Source organism: Rhipicephalus sanguineus, chromosome 1 (assembly GCF_013339695.2).
Source record: "Rhipicephalus sanguineus isolate Rsan-2018 chromosome 1, BIME_Rsan_1.4, whole genome shotgun sequence".
NCBI lineage: Eukaryota > Metazoa > Arthropoda > Arachnida > Ixodida > Ixodidae > Rhipicephalus > Rhipicephalus sanguineus.
In genome coordinates, this window is record NC_051176.1 from 203,322,935 (window position 1) to 203,334,983 (window position 12,049).

Below are 12,049 nucleotides of genomic sequence, written 5' to 3' on the forward strand. Positions count from 1 at the left end.
GCTTTTGTTTGTGCATTGGGTTTATTTGGCTCAATGAAAGCAATGTTACATTAAATGTCACTGCATGCCGAAGAATTGACATAGTGTCTATTGTTCAACATTATTTTAATCTTCTGTTACCCCCCCCCCCCCCCCCCCCCCGTCGAAGGGCCGGTTTTTTTTTTCGGTAAAAGGTGGCAACCCTATGTGAGAGTTATGAGACATTTGTCTGAGTTGACAACAGTGGTGTCACCTGTGTAAAGTATACATTTAGAAAAGGAGAGACAGTTTGGAAAGCCATTCACATATCATAAAAAAAAGAAGAGGACCTAATATGGAACCTTGGGGCACTCCAGTATTGGTGAACATGGTTTTGGAATTAACATCTGAAATAGTTATTACCTGCATTCTGTCTTTTAAGTAGTTATGCAGCAAAAGTAGGGCTGGTCGGGTAATTCCTAATGATTCAAGCTTATGAAACAATATTTTATGATTTATTTTCTCAAAAGCCGTAGTGAAGTCTTGAAATACAGAAGCAGCCTAATGACCCACAACAATACATCTGAAGAAAACCAATATAGCAGCAAGAATAAAGATTTATCATGTAAAAATAACTTAATTTCCTGAAGCAATAAGCGCCAGTCTCCCACTGTGACAGAAGCACTGCAGCCAGCAGCCTGAATGTGCTAAATGCTATTCATATCTCACTTATGTATTTCTCTTGTACCACTGCCATTTCCTTACATATACATAGTATTCTGTACTAGCACTAACCTGTTTCAGCCCTCACCTTATTTAATGACTTTGGGCCTTTGATACAACTATATTGAAGGTTCTGGCCTTAGGGCCCACCGACAACAAATGTGTTTTTTTTTGTCCACTTTAATTAATTTCCATTTTTGTCACAACTGCTACACCACAGTTAAAATGTCCCCCGTGCTTTCTTTTGCTTCACTGTCTAGTATTGGCTTCATTAGGTTCTGTCTAACAAAAAAAAAACTAGCCTCTTGAACCATTCCCTTTTCCAACTACAGTCGAGTCCACTTATAACAATACCGGTTTTAACAATATATCGGATATAACAATGGACAGCCGCAGCACTGTCAGCTTTTCATTGTATTCTATGGCAAAATAAACCGCTTATAACAATGCTGTCATGATGCAATATCGGTTATAACAATTAAATGTGGGCACTGGAACCAACCCTGAACGAAACAAAAATGCAAAAACGCTGCGACAATGCCACCCCAACCCCGCCTATTACGCAAAAGGGCATGAGAGCATACGTGCGGCGGCCAGGCGATAGCGCACTTGGCCTCGCACGCGGCGAGTGCCCGCCGAAGAGGCTCGCATGCCACCGCTTCGACTGCAGCGGTGGCATGCGACGTAAGCAGTCGAAGTTGACTGCTTACGGTTTTCTACCTGCTAAAAAGTGAAAAGTGTAAGCAACTTCCCCCTCAATAAGTGCTCTTGTTTATCATGTTCCCCTCATTAAATGCTCTTGTTTGTCACATTTTCTTCGTTATTTTCGGCATAACCCGCTTACAACAATAATTGGTTATAACAATGATATTTTCATGGCACTTCAATATTGTTATAAGTGGACTCGACTGTACATGAAATGACATTTAGAAACCACAGAGCAACATTAATAATAATAATATCTGGGGTTTAACATTCCAAAATCACGATATGATTATGAGAGACACCATAGTGGAGGGCTCCGGAAATTTCGACCACTTGGGGTTCTTTAACGTGCACCTAAATCTAAGTACATGGGCCTCGGACATTTTCGCCTCCGTCAAAGATGCAGCCGCCACGGGCGGGATTCGATCCCACGACCTTCGGGTCCGCACTCGAGCGCCATAACCAGAGTCCTTCAATATTCTCCTGGTCATGAAGCTGCGCCGTAACTCTATGAGGGAGCTTTGTGCCATGCAAGCGGAGGCCGCGGGGCGGCGCTGCGTCCATTCTGTTGGCATCGCGCCGACGGCAGCAGAGGTGGCTGTCGGTGTCACTGCGAAATATTGTGGCGTGTTAGCGCGTCCTTTTCGGCCGTATGTTTTTTCATGTGGCTAGTGTGTTGTGCCTGAAGGTCGGGAAGGATGCCGCGTACCTGCTGCATACTCGGATGTCGATCCGGATACAAGGGAAACGATGAAAAAGTGCCGATGTTCTCGCTTCCTCGAGACACCGAACGGCGGGAAAAGTGGAAGCGCGCCATACCACGACAAGGAACTGGTGGTTTCACATTCGATTCCCCACATGTACGCGTTTGTGAAAAGCACTTTGACGAGAGTGACATCGTTCGCGTGGACCAGTGGATAATCGGAGGTGCTGTCGTGACGTCGCAGCGCAACGTTCCGAAACTGCCGAGGATTTTCGTGGCCTCCCGGTATATTTGTCAAGCGCGAAAACGTCCAGAGCTCGCCTGCCCAGACAGCAAACGGGTTCTAAGCGTCGTCGGGAACCATCATCAGATGTGGATACTGTTGAGGCTGCACTGACAGTGTGCACGAGCCCCTCTGACACAGCTACTGCGGAGAAAAACACAGCTAATGAAGGTGAGCATATTGACCGCCTTGACGCACACTTACTCTTTGCACGCCCGTAAAACACGAGTTCGAGGAGTGCAACGTTCGCCGTTTTCTTTTATATACAGGCACTGAGGTCGCCGTAGAGGTGGCATGCCAAACAGACGGAGCTATATGCAGTTCCTCGCAGCTTCAAAAATTGGAAGCACACGTTCGTTGCTTGGAACGGCGACTTCAGCGCTACCAGCTGAAGCTTGCTAGGGTGACAGCGCAAGAGAGGCGCACCTTCGTCATGCGAGCGAATGATTTCTTTCAAACGTTTAATATACACGCAAGATATGTGTTGTGCATGTGTATTAGGGCAAACGTCTGTACTAAATAAAAACATTTGGTTTTGAGTGCTGGTGATCTAATAGGGTTTGAATCTTATGGATCAATAAACAGTTCCTAACCGTCGTGCGTAATAAGCCTGGTTCTGACGTGCTAATTGTATATGTATGAACACCTAATGAAGACCGAGACGCTTACGGATGCCGGAAATGAAGAAAAATAATTTAGCAGAAGTCACAACTGAAGAGCGCAATAAATACGTACTCACGAGAGATGATCATTTTTTGCATTACGTGTTGACGCCGCCGACGTGGGACACCGATGATCAATTTTCGCGTTTGATGAAGCATGTAAGGCTTTCGCCTTGACAGTAAAAACAGTAAAGAAGGATTGGGAAAACTACACATTACTGCATGAGCAAGCGAAGTTTAACCCCTTCAGGGTTTTCGCCGTACATGTACGGCAGAAGCTTCCTGGTACCAAAGGGTTTTCGTCGTACATGTACGGCATAGCGTTTATTTTTAAAACGCGCGCCTTTTTCGATCATTTCTCTTGTTTGGCCTGTGCTTCAACACTTCGGGAATATGTGGAATTTTTTTCATGCGCCGATGTCTCTCCGTTGTATTTTTTTTTTCGCTTCCCAAAACGGCGCGCCGCCAATCGCTTGCCCATCCGAGCGCGTTTGCGGTGCAGCTGGTTTAAAGTGCGCGCCTTTTTCGATGATTTCTCTTGCTTGACATGTGCTGCCACGCTTCGGGAATACGTGGAATTTTTTTCATGCGCCGATGTCTCTCCGTTGTTGCTTTTTTTATGCTTCGCAAAATGGCGCGCCGCGCGCCGGCTATCGCTTGCGCAACCGAGAGCGCCCGCGGCGCGGTTTGGTTTCAAACGCGCGCCTTCTCCCTTTTCTCTTGCTTGGAATGTGCTGCCACGCTTCGGGAATTCGTGTAATTTTTTTATTGCGCCAATGTCTCTCCGTCTTTTTTTGTTTTCTTTCCAAAGAGGCGCGGCGGCTTGTAGTCTCGCATCAGCACGCGCGCACGCGGTCCGGCTCGTTTCGGTTTCGTCCTTCGGGTGGTTTTCGCTTCTTGCGCCCGCAGAGCGGATGGCTGTTTGGTTTCTAATCTCTCAAAGGGTGACCGCTTGTTACTCTCTCATTTATTGCACCCCGGCGCGTGATTACATCTGTTTCCGCGCGGCGCTAAATTACACAAACGACGCCGCCGTGATTGCGTTTGCTGTTTTGGGTTCTCGGAAAAACTAACTACGTCTTGTTGGCGATAAGACGAAGTATTACTGTAGCTTTTTCACTCGTTTTGCTTTCCGGACGGGCGCAGAACCATAGAGTTTTCTTCCGTGCGCTCACTAACGCAGTTCGCTCACGCTATGGAAGCGCGCGTCGGTTGCGCTGCTGCCGGTGAGTCGAGCAGCGATTCTTCCGATGCGGACTATTCCCCAATTGCCGATCAGAATCTGATTCATTGGATTTCAGTTCGTCAGACGAGGAGTTTTGACGAGTTCAGACTCCGATGACGATCAAGGAGCGACATCTGAAACGCGTGCGCGGGGAGCCATGCTTCAAAGACTATCACACGCTGAAAAGTTTTTAGTGTTTGAGCACGAGCGTTTTTAACCGGAAACGTAGTCTGGTACGCTTATTTTTGTATGTTTGTGAGCTATGTTTAATACAATGCCTAATTTTTATTCATAAAAAACTGTGAAGCTTCTTTTTTTTAGGATTCTGCTTGATTTTACTACGAATAAACCATATGTATGTAGCAACAAAACTGATTTTTTTGTCACTTTACGGTCACGAAAAAAAATTTTAGACAATTTTTTTCTTAAATAGAATCGTCTGAAGAATTTATTTCAGCAATAAAAAAATTACACATTTTTGGACTGCATTTCGCGAAAAAATTCGACCCTCAAAGGGTTAAACGCGGCACGGCACCGTAGTGATAATGAACGCGAAATAAAACACGAAAACCTGGGGAAAGCCCTGTGAACTATCCCTCGATCATCGTTAATTTTCTAAGAACTAGTTCATTCAAACTGGTTCTTGGTTTTTTAAATAGGAGGCTATATTGCGATATATTCGTAAACAACCACGTATAGCTTGAAAGATTTGATATGCACGATCAAAAGTTGCCACCACTGCGTTTCTGCGACGCGCGAAGATCCGCCAGAGTCCTTGAAGGACTCTGGCGTCCACAAAGTTCATCCACAAAGTTCCCCTAGATTCTTCAGAAAAAAAAAAAAAACTGCGTTTAGAGCAGTAGTATATCGCGCACAGCAGAAGCAGCATGTGTTTGTTGCCATCGAATTTATAGCTTTATGGCCTCATTCGACACTAAATTGCACTGTATTAGACAGTCCCCGAATTTCCGTGAGGGTAACATCACTCTGAAGATGTACTGAACGTTCGCGGGTACTTCCAATCACGTTTTGCAGTTCTGACGGGCGCCGTACAACTTCAGCACCGGTGCCGCTCCGATGCCCACGCACGGGCGAGGGCGCCCCTAGCGGCTGCTTCTGTCCCTATATCAAACTTTCGCGGCAGCTTCATGACCAGGAGAAGTATTGAAGGACTCTGCCATAACCACTAGACTACCGTGGCGGGGCCACAGAGCAACATTGATGTGCTTTTCAGATATTTAAAATCATTTTGAAGGCTCGTCACTTTTGGGCCAACTGCTTGGTGTCAGGTTGGCAGATCATTTGAATGATCCTTGTACTAGCAGGGATACCTCTAGGTCAACAGAGTTTGAGAATTGTGAAAGCAGTTGACATCGTGGCTGTTCAGAACAGCCCATGTGACACGAGTATCAAAAAATTTCAATGTGATAAATGTTGTGTTTGTGCACGGGGTGCGTACAGATTAAAAGTATGGGCATGAATTACAGGGTTTTATTAGTATGAGGCATATGATTCACGACCTTTCTTTTACATCTGCATGCAAAGTGTCTATAAACACACAAACTTAATTGGTGCACAGCCACTTGTGGAGCATGGAAATTATTACGTATTTAAAGAGATATTGCTCTGGGACTGAAAATCGGCCACAAAAAGTAATCACATCAGTTTCTTAACTTTCATGTTCGACATGCCATTCAGAACACATGTGCACTATAAAAATGCAGGGACACACCCTTGCCCTTTTGAGTTATCAGCCTGTGCTATAACACAAACAGTGGAGCTCAAAAAAATCCAGCAGGACAAAAAATTCTAAGCTCACCTTTCTTTGATAAACAAGTCCAAACTCCCTGAGATGCTGTAGGAACACCAGCAGAGATTCTGACATGCCTTCAGTACTGTAATCCTGAAAAAAGAAAAGAAAAAAAAAGAGCATTCCAACTGCTGCCTACCTCTTAGGATATGGCAAAGAATGACAACATCAATGTAGAAAACATGTTGCTATTTCCAAGCAATATTTAGTCTAAGCACAGTACAATGTGTCACAAGACACACCATTATAGCACAATCTTCAGACAACTTGGGAGGGATTTAGCTGCAAAACAAAAAGTTATGTGGTGGGAGCGGCAGAACATACAAACGTATACCTCCAAAGTCGTTAACTGTGCCTCTACAATATTTATTTATTTATTTATTTAAAGAGTCCTTACAGGCCTCGTTAGAGGTATTGGGTAAGGGGGGCATCACAAAAAATAAATGATCACACATAATGAATACATATGTAGCGAGAGAGAGAGACGTGAAGGCGGCCGACGTGGCCGTGCCGAAGTCTCGCCACTTTATTAGAAGGCCCTAGTACCAGCAGAGCGGCAGCGGCTGCCGGCGTCCAGTCCCGAGGAGCGTGAGCACGTTCTTCTCTGCTCGCGCCTCGAGCGCTAGGCATGAGCTGCGCGAGAGGCGCGGCGCGTAAGTGGTAAAATGGTGATGATGATCGTGAGCGGTGATGAAAATGCCGCTACAGATTACTCCCCCTCGCAGAAATGAAGCCGAAATGAAAAACTATGGGGGCGTATATACAAGGCTGGTGACGCGAGACAAAATGTCCGTGGGCAGTCCAGGTCGTCAACGGTGAAGGACTATCGGGAACCCTTGGGTCTCTGGCGGGCGGCTCTGGGAGAAGCGTAGAGGGCGGGGAACTAGGCGAAAGTACGCTGGTGTCGTGCCCAGGCGGATCCCACGACGACATGAAGGGGCCTTTCGGTAGCGGACCGGTTGGCCCAAGTGAGCGCGGCTGGCAGAGGTGCCTGCAGATGGAGTTGAGGGCGGGTGCACAAGGGCCGGTGTGGGCGATGTGCGCGAAACAATGCGAAATGGCACAGTGAAGCCACGACGAGCAACCATCGACGAGTAGCTGCTGCGATGGGTTTTTCCTGTGCGGGCACAGCGCTGACGCGGATGTCGGTACGTGGAGATTGTGACCTGAGCGGTGTCCAAACGGTCGACTTGGCCGCTTACGTGGGTAGTGGGGGGGTAGTGATGATGACGTCGGTGGCGGCGCAACGCCGACCTCAGCTTTGTATTGCGGCGAGCGTGCTGGCACGGGTATACAAGTCGACGGACGCGGAAACGTCGTGGTTGCAGAACCACGCCACGCGCAGTGCGAGTAGTGATTAGATGTACGGCACGTGGTAGGTAAGCGCGTCGGGCAGCGGTAGAAGACGCTTGCGCCGTGTCGAAGAGCATGCCTGCATTGAAGGTGCACCGCTGCTGGTTCGCGTCCCCCGTTAAGAACTCCGGAAGAGGGATGTCGTGGAAAACCGCAGGCGTGGGCTCTGCCGGAGGGTCTGACAGCGCGCCTGTGCCCGTTGAAGCACCTTGGTTTGGCGGCACACGAGGGCTGCTGCGTAGGTCGGCGTGTAGTATGTCTGCCTTTGCGACAGGCGTGGCGTGTGCGGGCTGCTCTGCCATTGGCGAACCAGGCAATTCGTCCTCAGACGCTTCCGTCATTGTAGCAGCGTCTCGCAAGTTCGGCCGGTGTTGGTTCGGTGCTCGAACTTCAGCTGCGGTGGACTGCGAGGTCAATGCTGGTCGCTCCTGGCAAGACGCACATATATATAGTGTCGAGGTTGTTGAAACGTGGTGATGGTCGATGGATGAGGATGGCGAATCCTCCACAGTTGAGGAGCGAATAGCGGACGGTGCCATGTCCGTGTCCGACTCCAGGGCGTGCTGCAAGGTAGCGGTCGTGGAGTCGGATGGCTCCGAGGTGTCGCGAGCCGTCGAGGTCGGAGCAGACGTGCGGATGGCGGGCATGCCTGATGGACCGTCGGCCGAGGGCGGCGAAGAAACGTACCTCGTGGCGGACTGGTCGATGGCAGCAGCAACATCGTCGGGCACGGGAACCTCGGGCGTGGGAACCTGAACATCGTCGGGTGCCTCGTCCGGCGTGGGAACCGCTGCGCTGGTGGCCGGACGAGAGGTGAAAAGAGAGGTAGCCGGGGAAGGTAGGTCGCGGTACAGTGGCTAGAATGGGGAAGTGTGATGAGCGCGCCCGCTCGGTCGTGCCGCTTTGCAGGGAACAAGATAGATGGCGCTGCGGCCCGTATTCACGTCGCGCGCTCGAAGCAGAAGCGTTGCCAAGGCTGTGTATCGCCGCATTTCGTTATTCCACTTCGCGTTTTTTTTCCGCTAGTGTGGCTACACACTTTGCATATTGTAGCTCGTTGTCGCTCATTGATATGTAAAGCTACGATGACGTGAACAGATCGCAGAAGCTTGCACGGATGCGGAATGCCCTCAGCTAAACGCGATCAACAGGATGCTGGATTCTTACGATTACAATAGTTTAGTTCGCCCTTGGATTTATTAAACGACTCTTAATGAAAAAAAGAGTGTGGACACTTCATTGGATTATTGTTTATTGTAATACACTTTATTGTATACTTGTCCAAACACAACAGAAAAACACACAGATGCAGTCGCACAGGTTAGAGAGCAGTCATGTGGCCTGAATGCTTATGTCAGACGGCTAAGCTTCAGATGTTTTTTTTTTTTTTTCATCTCACGGGTAGATGCACGTTCCTTGTTAAGCAACTTCGTGTAAAAGTGGAGGCGCGTTATGAAAAAAAAAAACTTTATTATCTGATTGGTTAGGCTCTCGCCTAATCAACCAGATGATAAAGCAGCCGAGGGCTCTTCATTCGCATTATCATGCATTCAATTAACCAATCCGGGTTGTACTTCATTTCCTTTGCCGACTTACGTCGTGCACCCTGAAAACACTGCATGATGGCAAGCTTTTGTTTAGGTGTGAGATCTTTTAGTCGGCTTTCAAGGACGTTTTCTTCGAGCTCCTCACTTTGCTGTTTCAGTTTCTGCATAGTAACTTAATACCGCGAAAGCTTCGCTCTTAATCTTTTAAGAGCGTGTGTTCGTGCCCTCCTCCTTAATGATATACGAACAGCTCGAGTCAGGCTGCGTTGTTTCCGCGCAGATCTTTCATTAAGGACGCCTTTCCTGAAATGCTTGCACGAAACGCATTGTTTTTTTTTTCTGTTGTGCAGTTTCCTAGCATTTTGAACTGGATATTACGTTACCAGTGACTGCGTATCTCTTGTTGCCGATGGCAAACGGAAATTCTTCAAGAGTTCCTGCCTGTGAGCACACACTTAGAGCGTCTACCTGCCCTAACGCAGGGTCGTCGCACGCATCGTGCAGTATATCTGCATTCCTTTCACAAACACTTGCTTCACCACGGTTTCTTCTTGTGTGAAAACAGCCAACTTCCTGGCGAACAAGATGCTTTTGTCTTTTCCGGGTTCACACATGCTGTAACCAACAATTAGAGGAGATACACTGAACGTGTGTTTCCCCCACGAGGGCGACGGTATAGGCGAGATTGTCAAACGGCATTCACGAATTGCTGTACATGTCAACACTGTCGATTGCATTCTCAGCACTTACTGATGAGACAGCTTCTTGTGCACGTTTCTTCCTCGGTGGGGCATACTGCTAAGTCCTTCTAGGCATAGGCGTGCGCAGGTACCCCATCAGGGGGGAGGGGGACGAAGGTTCATCGCAGCCCCCTCCCCCCCCCACCCTACTAAGTCAATGTATGGGGTAGATTTTGCGGCTCCCCTCTTTCTTAGGTGACTAGAACGGTCAATGTACGGGGCACATATTGCGCCCCCCTCTTAGGTGATTATGGGGGGCGGCCGCGCCCCCCCCCCCTGCCCCCCCTGTGCGCACGCCTATGCTTCTAGGGCGCTTTCTCTCCGGTGGTAAACTGAGTTGGCACTGCGGCCGGAAGCAGCATAGGCCTGGTTCTGTCAATTCGGATGAGCTCACCATTCACAGTGCGTTCAAAGTATCTAGAAATGGACCTGCCGTCGAAGTGGAGTCCGTACACAGCACAATTTTATTCCAGTTGTTGTCGGCGCGAGGAACAGCGCGTTGCCACTGTGCGAGCAAGGCTCGGTCCTTCGGTACACTAAACAAGGACAGTTTAGTCTTATTAGACGTAAAGCCTACCGTACACCCAGGCACAACACAGTGACTCTGCCTCCCCAGCATGGCTACAAAGGACGGGGGGCGAACATTGCGCGAAATCCGTAAAATTAACCACACGCACATGTCATCCAATAAACAGAAACAGCAGGCTTTTCGGCGCGGCGGAGCTCCAGCGACGTGAATGCGGGAGCGAGCGCCCCCACGCGGTTCCCTCTCCTCAGTCTTCAGCGCCTCCCATAGTAACCGCTCGCCGGTCGTCACACTTCCCCATTCTAGCCACTGTAGTCGCGGTCATGGGAGGGCTGCGGGCCGGGTGGTACCGCTCGCGTTGGCGGAGGGGAAACCCGGAACTCACGGGTCCCCGGTAGCGGGCGGTACGTCTCGCCATAGCGAGCCAGCACCGCAGCGCAGAGGTCGTCGTATGGCTGCGAGCTGGATGACGACGCGGCGGACAGATGACGCAGCTCAGCTGGGAGGGCGTCAAGCAGGATATCGTGCATCAGCGGCTGTGCGGTGACGCCGTTCACCGCGAGGCAGGCGTCGAGCTGCATAAACCACGCTCGGGGGTAGGCCGGGTGAAACGGCGGAACTGGAGGGCAGAGTCGCGGAAGCATGGCAGCGGGCCGCTCGGCGAAGGGCGTGTTCTCCGGGTCACCAATTGTAGCGAGAGAGAGAGACGTGACGGCGGCCAACGTGGCCGTGTCGTTGTCTCGCCACTTTATTCGAAGGCCCTGGTACAAGCAGAGCGGCAGCGGCTGCCGGCGTCCAGCTTCCAGGAGCGTGAGCTCGTTCTCTTCTCTGCTCGCGCCTCGAGCGCTAGGCATGAGCTGCGCGAGAGGCGCGGCGCGTAAGTGGTAAAATGGTGATGATGATCGTGAGCGGTGATGAAAATGCCGCTACACATATCTGTCACAAACGAGCGCACATAAAGCGTGCGCGGCCGCTTTCAAACGGCTACGCGACAGAACGGAGCGAGCCACGCGCCCAAGAAGCGCGAACGACGAAAAAACAAGCATCAGAAGACGCTGGCGCGCCGCATCCTCCTCACCCAATCGAGCCAGGCGCAGACGACACGATCAAACGCCCGGCAAATCCTGGATGTTTCTAGAAGGAAGGGGGACGCATCCCCGAGCGATGCCGCCGCGATTCGAACCTACGAGAAAGCTCTCGCCCTTTCTCTAGCCTCGGCTGTACTGCACGCCGAAGAACTCTCCCGACGCTTCTAGAAAACGGGGGGAGAAGGGATAAAAGCGTGCAAACGACGACACGTCAGGCAGTCGAGACAGTAGTGCAGACAGGAGTGAGTCAGTAAAGGAGTGGCCCGGTGATGGTGAAGTTATGCTAAGGGTGGCTGCTAACGCTGCTAACAGTCTGTGGGTGAAACCCGAATACATCAGAATAAAGCAATTAACCCGCCTGGCAGTAATATCGCTAGTAATATTACCGATGGTACTACCAGTTGGACTATCGATAGTTTGTCGATAATAGTACTATCGATAGTTTGTTTACACCATCGATAGTTTCAAAGAAACTATCGATACTATCGATAGTCAATTTACCGATAGTTCTGCATCACTAGAGGGAAGACAATGCCAACTTTGCATAGTACACTGTGCATAGCCACTTGCCTACTGGCTGCCCACTTCCTAGCAGATTTGCTGGCCACCAACACAAGATATTTTGAATAAATAAGCACATATTGCATTCAGGATGTTTTAATCATCCTTTATTTAAAGTACTGGACAATTCAAATTTATTTTGTGTGTCTAAAAATAAAATAAGCT

The 12,049-nt window shown here is 49.4% G+C and overlaps 1 protein-coding gene across 1 annotated transcript in view; it reads right to left on the minus strand.

Moving 5' to 3' along the window:
* Nucleotides 1-12,049, minus strand: part of LOC119405778 (general transcription factor IIH subunit 4) — a 60,009-nt gene that overhangs the window by 15,534 nt on the left and 32,426 nt on the right. Inside the window, exon 8 of the mRNA XM_037672614.2 lies at nucleotides 6,079-6,162. Coding sequence (XP_037528542.1) covers nucleotides 6,079-6,162 — 84 coding nt within the window. The remainder of the gene's footprint in view (nucleotides 1-6,078; nucleotides 6,163-12,049) is intronic.